Raw genomic sequence first — 15,657 nt, forward strand, 5'->3', positions numbered from 1 at the left:
GAGCCAGAATTCTTGCTGGTTGGTAGGGGATCAAATACTTATTTCACTCACTGAAATGCAAATCAATTTCTAACCTTTATATAATGTGTTTTTTCGGGTTTTTTGGTTGATATTCTGTCTCTATCCGTTAAAATAAACCTACCATAAAAATTACAGACCCTTCATTTCTTTGTAAGTGGGCAAACTTACAAAATCAGCAGGGGATCAAATAAATATTTCCCCCACTATATATATACACACACACACACACACTTAATGAAAAAACATTATTTATTTATTTTATTTAAATATCGCTGTTTATTTAAATTGTACACATTTTTATTTTAATAAGAATTAACCATCTCTTACATAAGATCTGCCATTTATAAAAACTTGTGAGTTTATCTGGAGTGGCCTATTCCAAACGTTAAAAGGGATAGTTCAGCCAAAAATTTTAATTCTGTCATTAATTACTCACCCACATGTCGTTCCAAACCCGTAAGACCTTCGTTCATCTTCAGAACACAAATTAAGATATTTTTGAATTCTGTCATTAATTACTCACCCACATGTCGTTCCAAACCCGTAAGACCTTCGTTCATCTTCGGAACACAAATTAAGATATTTTTGATGAATTCTGAGAGCTCTCAGACCCTGCATAGACAGCAACGCAACTGTAATGTTCCCAGACCCAGAAACGTAGAAAGGACATCGGTAAAACAGTCCATGTGACATCTGTTTTGCGAAGCTACGAGAATACTTTTTAAGCGCAAAGAAAATAACATAATTTTTTCAACAATTCTTCTCCCCCGAGTTACGTCTTCCACCATTTTAGAGTATCACAACACATACGCACGCTTTCCCCTAAGCATAAACAACTCTGATTACGTTCATGCACGAGCTTTCACCCTCCATACGTAAACAACGCTGATTACGTCGATTATGCTCTTGGGTACTCTCCAAAATGGCGGAAGACGTAACTTGGGGTAATGACAGAATTTTCATTTTGGGGTGAACTAACCCTTTAATGTGCTCTTTGTTATGATGTCATCTGACACTTTCTGACCCTTAATTTTCCCTTTTTATAAATAATCTGGGTGGGATGAAGATATTCCTTTTTATGAACACATATGCATGCCATTTAACGCTCTAGGTGTGGCCTGGTGCTCCAACATGAGTGGGTGACCCAAGTTCCTGTCTCCACCTTCAATAAAAATGGCAAAAACCAGAGGTCAAAAGGGGGAAGAGTGTGAGTGAGACATCAGCTTACAACTGGTTGACCACCCAGAGCAAACTGTCCCATCCTGTAGTTCCTTCATGCTGGAGCTGATGATCATATAACTGTAGCAGAACTGCCAACTGCTCTCGGCTGCCCACAATGGTGGCCACGTCCTGCAACGGGGAGACTGGCCGCGGGAATCGGGTCACTGCAAGGTCACATTTACACACACACACACACACACACACACACACACACACACACACACACACACACACACACACACACACACACAAACACAAGAGCAGATTTTAAAACCATGAATACACCAAAAAAGTATAACTGCGGAAATCATCTGACGTGGCCGCAGCACATAAATGAAAGAGCACTTTTGATAGTGAGCCCAAAACCAGAGAGCAACCTCAACATGGCAGGAACCCTACAGTTACACTGAGTCAGGCGCCGGGTCTGCGTCGCTAAACGTGGCCTGACTGAGAATGTTAGCGAAAAACACGTGCGTGCGCATGTTGACGTTGGCTATCCCTCACCCTCGATTGGAGGCACGTCGCCCTGTAGTTTGGCTCGGCTGGTGAAGGGGGCATTCTGAAGCAGCACCGCAAACAGAGACGGGATGAGGGACTGAAGTGCTGACAGATACATATGCAGCTTGTGTTCATCTAGACCATATTCACCCTGCTGGAGAAAGAAAGAGAGAGAGAGGGATTTAGGAATTAAATAACTGAATGGAGCTAAAAGAGCGTGCCTGTAGTGTTGCAAATTTTTTTGCTAAGTTACTTTGTCAAAATGTCTCTAAATGTCCTGAGAAGAACGGCAAAACTTGGTAAAATCTTGAAGTTCAAAATACTTAAAGATTTCACTCTTAAGAGTTCATTCTAGAAAGATTATCTGATTCTAACATTCTAAGATTCAAGATTCCATTCTATAGATTCAAATGTACAACATTTAAAAGTTTGGTGTTAAGATTTTTTTATGTTTTTGAAATAAGTCTCATGTTCACAGATGCTGCATTTATTAGGTCAAAAATACAGTAAAACCAATAATATTGTGAAATATTATTTCAATATAAAATAACTGCTTTCTATTTTAATATATTTTAACATGTCATTTATTCCTGTGATGCAAAGCTGAATTTTAAGCGGCCATTACTGCAGTCTTCAGTGTCACATGATCCTTCAGAAATAATTCTATTTGGTGCTCAAGAAATATTTCTTCTTATTATCAAAATGTGAAAACAGTTGTGCTGCTCTGATATAACATAAATACATTTAAAAAAAAAAATTTGGAATAGAAACTATTTTTCTTTACTTTCACTTTTTGATCAATTTAATGTCCTTGCTGAACAAAATTTTTCACTTCTTAAAAAAAGAACATTTTTATTCTAAATAAATATGCAATTCAGAAAAGATGAAAGACTTAATTCTCAAGATACAAATATAACAGATTTGAAAATTAGATTCCAAATATTCAATGTTCCATATATTCAAAATGTTCACGTAATTCTATTCTAAATAGATTGAAAGATTCCATTCTAAATATTACATTCTGAAAACAAGACTCAAAAGATTCTATTTTAAAGATAATATAAAGGATTTGATTGAGTCTTAATATTTATAAAAAAAAAATATATATTGTAAAGATTAAATTCAAAAAGTTTATATGGTTACAAGCTAAGAATTCACTTCTAAAATGATTCTAAGGTATTATTCCAAATATTAAAGTTTATTTATTTAGTAATTTAGCAGACGCTTTTATCCAAAGAGACTTACAAATGAGGACAACAGAAGCAATCAATTGTAGTATTAAAACAACTAAAAACAGATCCAAAACTAAAAGCTAAAACTTTATAAATACTACCTATACACATTTAAAAAATAAAGAGATTAAATAAAAATGACAAATGCATACAACAAAATTTCAAAACTTAACATTTAAATGAAAAACAAAAAATAAAGCTAAAAACAATTCAAAATATTAAAGAGTAAAAAGGTATAAGAGTATAATAATGATTCTAACATAACACCAAGCCAAACACCAAAAAAACCAACTACATTATATGTGTATGTACAGCCACACACACATACATATATACTGTATATGTACATACACATTTATAAATTCAATATATATATTATTTCATTTCCATTTAGTTTGTTGAAGTATTAAAATAACTCAAATTAAATAAAACTAAAAACTTAATAAAAGACCTATACAGACATAATAAATTCAGACATAATATAACTAAAATTAAAATAAATAACAAATACAAATAATATAAATCAAATGACAGTAGTTTATCAGTAATCCTAAAAAATAACTCTGCTAAACGCACGTTAAAAAACAACAACTTACACATAGTAAGAAATGGTTATAAAAACTGAAACAGAAGCGAAACAAGTAATAGGAAAGAGGAGAAATAAAAAGCGATACTTATTATAAAAATTATAAATTATAAATTATAAAGTTCCATTCTAAATATTCAATCCTGAAAAGATTGAAAGATTCTATTCAACTTTTTTTTTTATAGATTAAAAACGGGACAGGTGAAGTCTAAACATGCGAAACAAAAGGAAATGTGTAACGAGGGTCCTCACAAGGTTGTAAGTTTGTGTGTGTGTGTACGTGCTGGTTTTCACCTTGAGCAGCTTCTCGATGCGTGTGAGGAGCGAGGGGATGAGCTGGGACTGTAAGTTGCCCAGTTCTGTGCACCAGGCAGCGAAGGCTGGAATGAACACTTGGTGGGTGGCACTGACCACCCTCTCTGACGGGTCACCCAGAGACAACAGCATCAGCTCAAAGCCCTGTTACATAACCATATACAAAATAAAGCAGACATACACTAGTAAAATAAGTATAAAAAGTGTAAAAACACTGGATTGCGCTTGAGCGGCAAAACATGCACACACCTGGAAGTATTTGTCTGGGTCGTCAATGTAGCCCATTATAATGCCTAAACTTTTCACCACTGCCTCTCGAACCATATCAGCTTTATCTTCTGCCAACATTTGCTGGAGCATGGACAGAACCAGAGAGCTTCGAATCTCCTTCTGCAGACACACACATATACTTGTATTCCCATGCCAGCTCTGAATTGCATACACAACATCTTATTTTGTATTCTGCTGTGTTTAGGTTAAATGATTAAGTGTTCATTCTCATGAGGAAGTGAGTAAACATCAGACTCTCCATTACAGACTAGAGCATACAAAGGCAAAAAAGGCACAACACCAACAATCAGAGCTCCGTTTGAGCCAAATCAGTTCAGATGTATGTGGGCCAGTGTTTCATAGCATTAATAAATGAGCAGCCCGCTGAGCCTCTGATAACTCTATGATATACAGCCACTGTAAACTCCAGTTATTCCAGTCTTCAGTGTCACATGATCCTTCAGAGATAATTCTAATATGCCGATTTGGTGCTCAAGAAACACTTCTTATTATTACCAATGTTGAAAAACTGTATTTTTGTGGTAACTGCAACTTTTTTTTTTTTTTTTTTTTTTAAAAATTTTTTTTAATATAGAAAGTTCAAAATAACAGCATTTATTTGAAATAGAAACTATTTGACTTTACTATCAATAATGGTTCTTATCAAAACCTGTTGAAAACAGTTTTTGCTGTTTAATGTTTGTGGAAACAATGATAGTTTTTTTTTAAGAATTCTTTGATGAATAGAAAGTTCAAAATAACAGCATTTATTTGAAATAGAAACTATTTGACTTTACTGTCACATTTTTTTTTTAGCAATTTAATGTCTTTGCTGAATAGTATTATTTTCTTAAAAAAGGTAAAACTGCTGACCTCAAATTGTTGAACAGTTGTGTTTAAAGACTGGAAAATGTTATTCTTAATAAATATGCAATTCAGAAAAGACTGAAAGACTTCATTCTCAAGATTCATATATAATAGATTTGAAAATTAGGTTCCAAATATTAAATGATTAAATGTTCAAATGATTCTATTCTAAATGGATTTAAAGATTTCATTCTAAATATGAAATTCTAAAGATCTGAATATGAAAATGAAGATTTGATCATTTGAGTCTAAATATAAATTTTAAAAGATTCAAAAGATTCTATTGTAAAGACTGAATGCAAAAAGGATTCAAAGATTCTAGTCTAAAGATCCAGTTCTAAATAGTTTCTAAGGCTGTTTTAATAGATGAACTGCCTGCGAAGCGCTTAGAATGGAAAAAATTCCATTCTAAATAGATTCAAATATATCATTATAAAGATTCCATTCTAAATAAATTCAAAGATTCCATTCTAAAACAAAATGATCTCTTTTTGGATAACATATCCTTGCTGAATAAAAGTATAGAATAATTTAGAATAATTTCTAAAAAAATAAAATAAAATAAATAAATAAAAGAATAATTACAAAAAACTGTACTGACCCCAAAAACGTAATGTCAAAATGTTATCCTAAATAAATATGCAACTCAGAGAAGATTGAAAGACTCCATTCTCAAGATTCAAATATAACACTTAAAAAAATAAATTCTAAATATTCAATTACTAAATGCTGTTGTTTCTATTCTAAATGGATTCAAAGATTCCATTCTAAATATTAAATCCTAAAAAATGATTCAAAAGATTCCATTTGAAAGAGTCAAATATAAAAGATCTGATCATTTGAGTCTAAATAATAATAATAATAATAATAATAAAAAGATTCAAAAGATTCAACTGTAAATATTAAATGCAAAAAGGTTTCAAAGATTCCAATCTAAAGATTCAGTTCTAAAATGATTCTAAGGCTGTTTCATAGCACTAGATCAGGGGTAGGCAAGTTCGGTCCTAGAGAGCCGCAGTCCTGCAGAGTTCAGCTCCAACCCTGAAAAAAAAAAAACTCACCTGCCTATAGCCTTAGTAATCCTGAAGACATTGATTAGCTTGTTCAGGTGTGTTTGATTAGGGTTGGAGCTGAACTCTGCAGGACTGCGGCTCTCTTGGACCGAACTTGCCTACCCCTGCACTAGATGAACAGCCTGCTGAAAGTGATGTACAGCTACTGTAAACAAACAGCATTCCTCCATAGCAACACATACAGACATGATCAAAGTGGACACAAATGCCAACAGATTTTGCACTATGCTGATATTTGTTGGTTTGATTATTTGATAATTATTATTTGATTATTTCAACATGCTTTTGCTTGACTACCATTCACCCCAGTGATCTTGGACGTCTAGTGTTTTAGCGATCACTAACTGTGACATTGTTGAAAGGTGAACATGATTAATGCTTTTATATTAGAGGAATGCAGTCTCTTACGGGTAAATAAGGGGCCAGGGCTCCACATGCTTCCGCCACCAGAAGTCTTCTCTCTGGATACTTGTGGTTGATCTGAGCGAGAGAAACACACATGCGACAGACAGCGAAAGACACAACACGGCAGCGTCAGTTCCAGCTCTGACCACAGGACTGCATACCCACCCTCTGTAAACCACATTAGCTCATATTTTTCAGTGTTAAACGCTGAAATTGTTTAGGTTATTTCCTCAGCGGAAATAGGTTTCCATGTGGGGAGACGCGAATGTACTGTACTTTTGAGAATTTCCTTAACATGACGATGTGTACCAAGCCATGGACATGATCTACAGGGGCTTCAAAATGTTTTTGGACAATTTAATTCACACTTTAAGTTTGAGAGTCATTGTAGAAATGATAGAATATTCATAAATATATAATGGATAAAACCTTTCTGAGCCATTTTGTAACTACTTTTACATTTTTAAATACATTTTAACCAACTGGTTTTCAACAACTTTTAGGATACTTAAAAAAAAAAAAAATAAATAAAATAAAAGTTTAATTATTAAAACCTACAAAAAAAGTTTTTTTTTTGAAAATTCAGTATTCAATTATTGTTTATTATGTACACAGAAATCTAATTACTCAAAGTCTTTAATTACATTTCGAAAGATTCAAATAGAAATGTTTTTTTTTTTAATTGACCAAATATTTAATTTAAAAGTTTAAATTCCATTCGAAAAATTTTTCAAATATTCTATTGTCAAGATTACTTTCTAAATAGATTAAAATATGCTAATTCTAAAAGGATTCAAAGATTCCGTTGTAAAAAATATTTAAATACTCCATTATAAAGATTCCACTGTAAAAAGGTTCAAATATTCCATTATAAAAACTCAATTTTAATAGATTCAAAGATGCTAATTCTAAAAAGAATCAAAGGTTCCATTGTAAAAATATTCAAATATTCCATTATAAAGATTCCACTGTAAAAAGGTTAAAATATTCCATTATAAAGACTCCATTCTAAAAAGATTCAAATAACCCATTCTAAAAAGACAAAAAAAAATTGAAACTGATCAAGTAAAAGCTAAAAATGCTAAACAATATTTAAGTTTGACTTAAATGTCCAAATACGTTTGAGACCACTTTAATGCACCATATTCTACACTTCCATAGTACTTTTTCCAAGTCCACTTATAATGTTAGTAAATGTTTTTGACACCAAAAGTCGTTATAAATGTAGTTTTCCATAACATTTTTACACTTCCTCTAACCCTGATAAACAGTAGCTTATTTTGCCACTGCATCTTCTATATGCAAATCATCCATTCTTTGATTGGCTAACCTTCTCACATATAAAAACTATTACAGATGTATAGATAAAAAAGTTCATAGGATGTAACAAAATTGTTGTTTTGACCATTTGGTTTGTGTGACTGACAGAGTATGCCTACACAGTTCAAAAGCAATTATGTGGAGAGTGTGTATGAGTACAGAACTAACCTGTTCCCAGCACTGTGGCAGGAGTTCGGCTTCCACCCGAGTGGGACCCACATGCCGGGCGAATGCCACACACCCGGTCAGAATCATCTGCCTGGAGAGGAAGATTACAGCAGAGTGTTATCAAACTCATAACAAAACAGATTTTTTTTGGTCAGTTTACACACGAGCAGATGCCCAAATGTGCACACACCTCTGCTCATCGTCAGGTCTCTTGATAAGATTAAAGAGGATGTGCAGTAGCTGGTCTCTTTCTTTGGGCTCGGGATGCAGGCAGGCCGTACACAGAATGAGAGGAATCAACTCCTGTGGACACACACAGGAACGCAGGTCTAACAACATGCACTGCACAGGGAAATAAACACACGCATGCATCTGCTGAGACCATCCCAATAGGCTTGGACAAGGAACTTCTGCAAACAGGTAATTGAGGATATGGGAAAAGCTACTCTATTGAAGAAACACCTTCACCACAGAGGAGAGTGTCACATTAAATCACAGCACCAACAAGGGCTGGGTGATATATGGGATATTCACGGCATGTTTGGAACTAAATTGTTGGTGATATAAAATTTAAAAACACTGTGTATACTGAAATTATTTTGATTTGGTCATTAAGTTTCCTAAAAACTCAATTTTCACAATCGAACAATTCTCGAGTTTGAGAGCATTTAGATTTTAACTGAGAGTTAAAATAAATTCATAAATTAAAAAACAGTAATTCAATGTCATTTTGTGTTTTTATTTTTTAAGTTGCATGGCATTTTTATTAAGTAAATAATACATTTCCAAACGTGTTAACAAATACATATATATATATATATATATATATATATATATATATACACACACACACACACACATTTAAAAATATTTATAATTAATAAAATTTATATGATTTTTGTTTTATGACTTTACCATTTTCTGTCTGGAAAATAATTTTTATGAATTTAGTTATCTTTATACATTTGCATTACATTCCTATGATCTTTTAACATTTATTAGGCCTGGAAATCACACATTTGAAATTCTCTGATATTTCCAGGTCTATGGAAACACCACATATATTGGTGCATATATATGAAATTTAATTAAAGATAATTATTCCCTGTTCACTTAATGCAATTAATGAAAAAATAACTTTTTTTTATTTTTAACTGGAATTTATGGCTGTATAATGGTTTGGTTTAAAAAAATAAAAATAAACACCTTTTCAGAACAAAGAAATAAATATAGAAATAAACTGAATTTTGTCAAAAGGCTCAAAAATATTGATATATATTGCCCAGTACTAGCACAAAGACATATTGAAGCGCATGTCTGTATCATCATGCGTGTATGCGGATGTATACTCTGAAGTATGTACAAAGCCATTTAGCCATGTAAATCTGTGGTTGTTTACCGTAACAGTGAGAAGCAGTTATGAAAAACCTCATCAGCACATCAGATATCGCATTACAGAACAGGCAGTGTGCCCTTGGTCCAAGTCTCATTGCCAAACAGTGGTTACTAGCCCTGTTTTTCCATGAAGACCCAGAATAGAAACAACAGATCAGGATTCCCATGAAGATTTGACACAGAAGTGTTTATTTTCTCTAGATTTATCTCATCTTGAGACGTGACTGTGGGTAGAGCTCAGCCTCAAACAGACACTTTAAAGTGAAAGATAGTTAAGCAAACATGAGGCAAGACTGCAGGCTGTTTGACGCTGTGCTTGTTTGTTTGGACGGCTCTTTCAATACACCCGCTTCTGGGGGGGAAGTTACCTGCCAAGAGTTAAAACCATAATTATATTCGGATTTCAGAGATGTTATGAAACTAATGGTTGGTCTGTTGGAGACGGCAATGAGCCGTTTCATCAGTAGTGACTTTTTGTGAGAGTGCGGCATTACGTCACCTGCACCTGGACGAGAGCTTTCAACAGAGCCACATTTATGAAATATTTTATTTGGCTCTGGCCCAAAGTGTGAAAATGTGTGAGTGGAAACAGAACTTTTATGGAAGAGCTACTGGAAAAAGATTAACGATTAGAAGCAGGCATTAAGAATGGGAAGAGTATTAAGGCATTAAGAATGGGAACCAATAAATAATTGCACACACTAATCGTATTTGGGCCCTTTTTAAACTATAGAGAATGCTTCCAATAAAATAAAATGAAATGAAATAATAATCTCATCGCATTAAAAAAAAAAAAAAAAAACACACAAATGATTCTAGACCGTTCTGACACTTTGACCAAAGAATTCCATATTGTTGTTATAACAGTGTATTTTGTTTTGTAATTCATAAATAACATTTTTTTTTTTTTTTTATAATTTATGAATATAATGTCGGTAACACTTTACAATAAGGTCCCATTAGTTACTGTTAGTTAATGTATTAACTAACATGAACAAACAATGAACAATACATTTATTACAGTATTTATTAATCTTTGTTAATGTTAGTTGATGAAAATACAGTCGTTCATTTTTAGTTCATGTTAATTCACAGTGCATTAACTAATGTTAACAAGCACATTTTGATTTTAATAATGCATTAGTAAATGTTGAAATTAACATTAACTAAGATTAATAAATGCTGTAGAAGTATTGCTCATGCTTAGTTCATGTTAACTAAGGTAGTTAACTAATGAACCTTATTGTAAAGTGTTACCATAATGTCTTTCTGTGATGCATTTCACTAAAAAAAAAAAAACTACTTATAATTGTATTTAGGCCGTTTTAAACTATAAGGAAAATTTAACTACACTAAAAAACAAACTCTCATTTCATTAGATAACAAAACAGACACACTTTGACCAATGATTTTCCATGAATTTACCCTAACTTTCCATTATTTTGTCATTTTGAAAAATAACTTTATATCTTGTTGTTATAACAATGAATATTGTTTTATTATTAATAAATAAAAATGTTTTTGTTTTAAAATGTATAAATAAAATGGCTTTGTGATGCATTTTGCTTGACAAACTCACTTTAATTATTTATAATAAATTTATAATAAATACATTTTTTAATCAAATGCAATGACATTTGTTTGTGGCTGAAGTCTCCAAACACTTTTGGGCCAATGTTGCTACAAAAAGGCATACAATAAAATCTGTTCTAAACTCTCACTAAACAAAGAAAAAACAAAAAACAAAACAAGAACTTGCACGTTTGGATTCCTTGTCACTCCAAATGGTTTCCCATGAAAACTTGTATCTATATGCAAATTTTCAGTTATACCATCAGCCTGCATTGACTCATTTCTTAAACACAAAGGAAATCAACTGCTCCATTTCAAGATAATTACCAGCAGAAAGCAGAGGCCCAATCAGAAATACACCCACATATGCAAACACACCAGACATAATTCTGCAGTAAGAAGGGGGTTTTGGACTGTTGCAAACACACAGTGTAATGGCTGCTGTATTTGATGTCTTATCAGTTTTACATGGTAATCAATAACTTGAATGGCCTTTAATTTGAAAGACTTTATCTTTACAATAAAGTTCTTGTAGGTGTGCAGATGACAGGAATCATATTGCAAGGCAGGTGTGTTCCAGCAGCGCCTGATTAGTAATTGTTCTGCACCAGATGAGGGGAAAACTGAGGGTGTGTCAGAGTGTGAGTGTGTCTGAATTCAAGGAAGAAGGTTACGAAGCCAACAGAACTAACAGGCAAAGCTCAAAGTCCAGTTTAGCAAGGAGATCTCTACTCCTCGTGCGGTGTTTGTTTTCACCCGACTTCAGCCTGGAAAGCATCCAATCCATCTTAAACCGTCACCTGGCTCCCGTAAAACAGAACTGCCCTATGCAAATCAGAGGGGCCCGATGAGGGAAATGCTGTGGAACTTGCTTGGAACGGTACACACCTTTGGGTCTGCTCTCAACAGATGTGAAATGTGTGCACGTACCTTATGTTTTTGTTTATTTTTTTCTCAAAATTGTAGTCATTTAAACCAAATCAGCTCTGTAATAGGGAGGCAAAGAAAACACTTTAAACTCAGACAAGGTTTCACCATCAGCTGAAAGGCAGGCACTGAATTAATGCAGCCTGAAGCACAGAAAAATCACAGCACAGAAATGTTCCATTGGCTTGGCTGTCAAAGTTTAATTTGGAATTATTAGTCTAAAATTGCTATTTAGTTTTTCGTTACATTTTTTTTACAGCTACTGTAAACGGCTAACAGTTGGACTAATTAACTATATTTATTTGCAGAAAAAAATGATGACTTTTTAATTATTATTAAGAATTTTATTAAGCTAACAAACAATTTTAGTTAACTAAAAATTAAACTATATATTCATTGAACAATGTTGCAATTATTTTATGAAAGCAACAAAGCAAAAAATGTATTTCTTACTTAGTATTTTTGGCTTGTCTTCCATTACAAATATCGAAACATTCTTAAATCAAGATATATTAACTTGAAAAGCATTACAACATAAGATATTAAGTTTTGTTTTCTGAAAAATGTATCAAAATTGAGAAAAAATATATGCAAATGGGGCAATTTATTTTCTCTAGATTTATCTCATCTTGAGACGTGACTGTGGGTAGAGCTCAGCCTCAAACAGACACTTTAAAGTGAAAGATAGTTAAGCAAACATGAGGCAAGACTGCAGGCTGTTTGACGCTGTGCTTGTTTGTTTGGACGGCTCTTTCAATACACCCGCTTCTGGGGGGGAAGTTACCTGCCAAGAGTTAAAACCATAATTATATTCGGATTTCAGAGATGTTATGAAACTAATGGTTGGTCTGTTGGAGACGGCAATGAGCCGTTTCATCAGTAGTGACTTTTTGTGAGAGTGCGGCATTACGTCACCTGCACCTGGACGAGAGCTTTCAACAGAGCCACATTTATGAAATATTTTATTTGGCTCTGGCCCAAAGTGTGAAAATGTGTGAGTGGAAACAGAACTTTTATGGAAGAGCTACTGGAAAAAGATTAACGATTAGAAGCAGGCATTAAGAATGGGAAGAGTATTAAGGCATTAAGAATGGGAACCAATAAATAATTGCACACACTAATCGTATTTGGGCCCTTTTTAAACTATAGAGAATGCTTCCAATAAAATAAAATGAAATGAAATAATAATCTCATCCGCATTAAAAAAAAAAAAAAAAAACACACAAATGATTCTAGACCGTTCTGACACTTTGACCAAAGAATTCCATATTGTTGTTATAACAGTGTATTTTGTTTTGTAATTCATAAATAACATTTTTTTTTTTTTTTTATAATTTATGAATATAATGTCGGTAACACTTTACAATAAGGTCCCATTAGTTACTGTTAGTTAATGTATTAACTAACATGAACAAACAATGAACAATACATTTATTACAGTATTTATTAATCTTTGTTAATGTTAGTTGATGAAAATACAGTCGTTCATTTTTAGTTCATGTTAATTCACAGTGCATTAACTAATGTTAACAAGCACATTTTGATTTTAATAATGCATTAGTAAATGTTGAAATTAACATTAACTAAGATTAATAAATGCTGTAGAAGTATTGTTCATGCTTAGTTCATGTTAACTAAGGTAGTTAACTAATGAACCTTATTGTAAAGTGTTACCATAATGTCTTTCTGTGATGCATTTCACTAAAAAAAAAAAAACTACTTATAATTGTATTTAGGCCGTTTTAAACTATAAGGAAAATTTAACTACACTAAAAAACAAACTCTCATTTCATTAGATAACAAAACAGACACACTTTGACCAATGATTTTCCATGAATTTACCCTAACTTTCCATTATTTTGTCATTTTGAAAAATAACTTTATATCTTGTTGTTATAACAATGAATATTGTTTTATTATTAATAAATAAAAATGTTTTTGTTTTAAAATGTATAAATAAAATGGCTTTGTGATGCATTTTGCTTGACAAACTCACTTTAATTATTTATAATAAATTTATAATAAATACATTTTTTAATCAAATGCAATGACATTTGTTTGTGGCTGAAGTCTCCAAACACTTTTGGGCCAATGTTGCTACAAAAAGGCATACAATAAAATCTGTTCTAAACTCTCACTAAACAAAGAAAAAACAAAAAACAAAACAAGAACTTGCACGTTTGGATTCCTTGTCACTCCAAATGGTTTCCCATGAAAACTTGTATCTATATGCAAATTTTCAGTTATACCATCAGCCTGCATTGACTCATTTCTTAAACACAAAGGAAATCAACTGCTCCATTTCAAGATAATTACCAGCAGAAAGCAGAGGCCCAATCAGAAATACACCCACATATGCAAACACACCAGACATAATTCTGCAGTAAGAAGGGGGTTTTGGACTGTTGCAAACACACAGTGTAATGGCTGCTGTATTTGATGTCTTATCAGTTTTACATGGTAATCAATAACTTGAATGGCCTTTAATTTGAAAGACTTTATCTTTACAATAAAGTTCTTGTAGGTGTGCAGATGACAGGAATCATATTGCAAGGCAGGTGTGTTCCAGCAGCGCCTGATTAGTAATTGTTCTGCACCAGATGAGGGGAAAACTGAGGGTGTGTCAGAGTGTGAGTGTGTCTGAATTCAAGGAAGAAGGTTACGAAGCCAACAGAACTAACAGGCAAAGCTCAAAGTCCAGTTTAGCAAGGAGATCTCTACTCCTCGTGCGGTGTTTGTTTTCACCCGACTTCAGCCTGGAAAGCATCCAATCCATCTTAAACCGTCACCTGGCTCCCGTAAAACAGAACTGCCCTATGCAAATCAGAGGGGCCCGATGAGGGAAATGCTGTGGAACTTGCTTGGAACGGTACACACCTTTGGGTCTGCTCTCAACAGATGTGAAATGTGTGCACGTACCTTATGTTTTTGTTTATTTTTTTCTCAAAATTGTAGTCATTTAAACCAAATCAGCTCTGTAATAGGGAGGCAAAGAAAACACTTTAAACTCAGACAAGGTTTCACCATCAGCTGAAAGGCAGGCACTGAATTAATGCAGCCTGAAGCACAGAAAAATCACAGCACAGAAATGTTCCATTGGCTTGGCTGTCAAAGTTTAATTTGGAATTATTAGTCTAAAATTGCTATTTAGTTTTTCGTTACATTTTTTTTACAGCTACTGTAAACGGCTAACAGTTGGACTAATTAACTATATTTATTTGCAGAAAAAAATGATGACTTTTTAATTATTATTAAGAATTTTATTAAGCTAACAAACAATTTTAGTTAACTAAAAATTAAACTATATATTCATTGAACAATGTTGCAATTATTTTATGAAAGCAACAAAGCAAAAAATGTATTTCTTACTTAGTATTTTTGGCTTGTCTTCCATTACAAATATCGAAACATTCTTAAATCAAGATATATTAACTTGAAAAGCATTACAACATAAGATATTAAGTTTTGTTTTCTGAAAAATGTATCAAAATTGAGAAAAAATATATGCAAATGGGGCAAGAAAAATAATCTTGTTTTTACTTTGATTTAAGATTTTTTTTTTTTTTTTTACCCCAGTGGCAGATATTTTTCTTGTTTTAAGCAAAAACTAACATATACATTTAGATTTTTTTTTCCAAGACTTAATTTTTTACAATTTTGCTTTTCAAGTAAACGTATATTAATTCAAGAATTTGTAGATATTTGTGCTGGAAAACAAAACAAAAATACAAAGTAAGAATGTTTTTTTTTTTTTTTTTTTTTTTTTTTTGAGGTAAAAAAAAAATTT

The 15,657-nt window shown here is 32.7% G+C and overlaps 1 protein-coding gene across 9 annotated transcripts in view; it reads right to left on the reverse strand.

Moving 5' to 3' along the window:
• relch (RAB11 binding and LisH domain, coiled-coil and HEAT repeat containing) overlaps nucleotides 1-15,657 on the reverse strand; it is a 55,305-nt gene that overhangs the window by 12,950 nt on the left and 26,698 nt on the right. For 8 of the 9 annotated variants that reach the window (XM_016495308.1, XM_016495305.1, XM_016495309.1 and 5 more), the window contains 7 exons: nucleotides 8,167-8,279; nucleotides 7,977-8,067; nucleotides 6,492-6,563; nucleotides 4,123-4,263; nucleotides 3,853-4,017; nucleotides 1,747-1,894; nucleotides 1,250-1,406 (listed from right to left, as the gene is read on the reverse strand). In XM_016495308.1, coding sequence (XP_016350794.1) covers nucleotides 1,250-1,406; nucleotides 1,747-1,894; nucleotides 3,853-4,017; nucleotides 4,123-4,263; nucleotides 6,492-6,563; nucleotides 7,977-8,067; nucleotides 8,167-8,279 — 887 coding nt within the window. The remainder of the gene's footprint in view (nucleotides 1-1,249; nucleotides 1,407-1,746; nucleotides 1,895-3,852; nucleotides 4,018-4,122; nucleotides 4,264-6,491; nucleotides 6,564-7,976; nucleotides 8,068-8,166; nucleotides 8,280-15,657) is intronic. The other variant, XM_016495306.1, reaches the window with a different exon arrangement.

The sequence above is a fragment of the Sinocyclocheilus anshuiensis genome, unplaced genomic scaffold (assembly GCF_001515605.1).
Source record: "Sinocyclocheilus anshuiensis isolate Anshui unplaced genomic scaffold, SAMN03320099.WGS_v1.1 scaffold110, whole genome shotgun sequence".
In the NCBI taxonomy this organism is placed as follows: domain Eukaryota; kingdom Metazoa; phylum Chordata; class Actinopteri; order Cypriniformes; family Cyprinidae; genus Sinocyclocheilus; species Sinocyclocheilus anshuiensis.